At 45.2% G+C, this 2,325-nt stretch overlaps 1 protein-coding gene across 1 annotated transcript in view; it reads left to right on the top strand.

Moving 5' to 3' along the window:
• Positions 1-2,141: 2,141 nt before the first annotated feature.
• LOC103198537 (poly [ADP-ribose] polymerase tankyrase-1) overlaps positions 2,142-2,325 on the top strand; it is a 326,026-nt gene continuing 325,842 nt past the window's right edge. The window contains exon 1 of the mRNA XM_007942708.2: positions 2,142-2,320. Coding sequence (XP_007940899.1) covers positions 2,142-2,320 — 179 coding nt within the window. The remainder of the gene's footprint in view (positions 2,321-2,325) is intronic.

The following is a 2,325-nucleotide window of genomic DNA, read 5'->3' as shown; positions in this document are numbered from 1 at the left end:
GAAATGGGAATTCCAGAACACTTAATCGTACTCATGAAGAACCAGTACACAGACCAGGAGGCTGCTGTTTTTTAACACAACAAGGGAATACTGTATGGTTCAAAATCAGGGAGTGCATCAGGGTTGTATCCTTTCACCATACTTATTCAACTTGTATGCTATGCAAATAACCCAAGAAGCTGGACTATGTGAAGAAGAACATAGCATCAGGATTGGAGGAAGGCTTATTAACAACCTGCAATATGCAGATGACGCAACTTTGCTTGCTGAAAGTGAGATTGACTTAGAGCACTTACTGATGAAAATTAAAGAGTACAGTCTACAGTATAGATTACACCTCAACATAAAGAAAATAAAAATCCTCACAACTGGGCCAATAAGCAGCATCACGATAAATGGAGAAAAGATTGAAATTGTCAAACACTTCATAGTACTTGGTTCTATAATCAATGTCAATGGAAGCAGCAGTCAAGGCATCAAAAGATGTATTTCATTAGGCAAATCTGCTGCAAAAGACCTCTTTCAAGCGTGGAAGAGCAAAGATATTTCCCTGGACTAGGATGCACCTAACCCAAGCCATGGTATTTTCAATCACCTCATATGCATGTGTGAGCTGGACAATGAACAAGGAAGATCAAAGAGTTGATGCTTTTGAGTTGTATTCGCGAAGAATGCTGAAACTACCGTGGACTGCTAAAAAGACTGACAAATTTGTCCTGGAACAAGTGCAGCTGGAATGCTCCTTGGAAGAGCGAATGGCCACCCTTCACCTGACCTACTTTGGTCATGTTGTCAGAAGGGACCATTCTCTGGAGAAGGATGTCATGCTTGGTAAAGTGGAGGGTCAATGAAAGAGGGGAAGGTCCTCAATGAGATGGATGGACAAGGTGGCTGCAGCAATGGTCTCAGGTATAGTAGGGATAGTGAGCCTGGCACAGGACTGGGCAGTGTTTCGTTCTGTTGTACATAAGGTTGCTATGAGTCAGAGACAACTCGATGGCACATAACAACAACAACATGTGAGAAACAGAATAGGAAAAAAAAATTTTTTTTAAATAGGTAACGTTTACTGAACTATTATCATTACAATTTTATAGAGGTGAAAATGAGATACGGAGTAGTAAAATAGCCTGTCCAAATTTACACAGCTTGTAAATGGCTGAACTTGAATGCCGATTCTGATGATCTGAGCCTCTCTTTAAAAATTAAGGGTTAGCAAAGTATTCAGTGATAGATTTATAGTGAAACGTGAATTTTTTGGTATATTCAATGACATATAAAATAGAGATCAAAGGGAAATACTGAGTAAGAAAAGACAGTATTTAAAAAAATTACCAATGGGCTAATTATAGTCATGTTTATTGAAGGTCAGAGCTTTTGTACACGTTGGCTCATTTAATCCCACTAATAACACTGTGTACAGCCGCACCTTAGAAGCGAGAATCGCCAGACTTTGTCTCTCCTACTTGGTCATGTTATCAAGAGGGACCTTTCCTTGAAAAAGAGTAACAGGCTTGGTAAAGGAGGGTCAGAGAATAAGCGGGAGACTCTCAACGAGATGGATTGACACTGTGGCTGCAACAAAGGGCTCAAGCATGACAATGATTCTGAGGATGGCTCAGGACCGGGCAGTGTTTCTGTTGTATACAGGGTCGCTGAGTTGAAAACTACTGGACGGCACCTAACAACAATTGTGAGACAAGTACTATTAGTTCTATTTTTCCAGACTAAAAGAGTGATATATGGAACACATTCTCTGCCTTCGTTGAGTGAGTTTCACCTTAAGAGCTGGCTCTGGAGCAAGAAAAGATTGACAGAGACTTGGCGAGGAACAAAGCAAGGAAGGAATCTGAAAGTGAGAAATGCAGGAAGTTTTCCAATTTAGGAAGTGGCTGGTTCCAGCATTCAAATCTCTCCAGCCGGCCCGCCAAGACGTCACAAAGCCCGCCCCTCAGCCACAAAAACTCGCCCCCTTCCGGAGCCATTCTTTGAGCCCCAACACTTCCCTCCTTCCCTTTCATCCCCTCCTACCCAGACTAGCATCATTTCCTGTGCGCTGGGTGTTGATTGGTTCAGCGGTCGGAAGTGAGGGCGGGCGGTGGGGGCCGTTGCCGCAGTGACAGTGCTGGGGGAGTCCGAAGATGGCGGCGTCGCGTCGCTCTCAGCATCATCACCACCATCATCAACAACAGCTCCAGCCCGCCCCAGGGTCTTCGGCGCCGCCGCCGCCACCTCCTCCCCCACTCAGTCCCGGCCTGGCCCCAGGGACCACCCCAGCCTCTCCCTCGGCCAGTGGCCTGGCCCCCTTCGCCTCCCCGCGGCACG

This window comes from Orycteropus afer, unplaced genomic scaffold (assembly GCF_000298275.1).
Source record: "Orycteropus afer afer isolate SDZICR_OR568_19922 unplaced genomic scaffold, OryAfe1.0 scaffold00095, whole genome shotgun sequence".
Lineage (NCBI taxonomy): Eukaryota > Metazoa > Chordata > Mammalia > Tubulidentata > Orycteropodidae > Orycteropus > Orycteropus afer.
The sequence above is the reverse complement of the archived record's forward strand: the minus strand, read 5'-3'. Positions and strand labels throughout refer to the sequence as shown.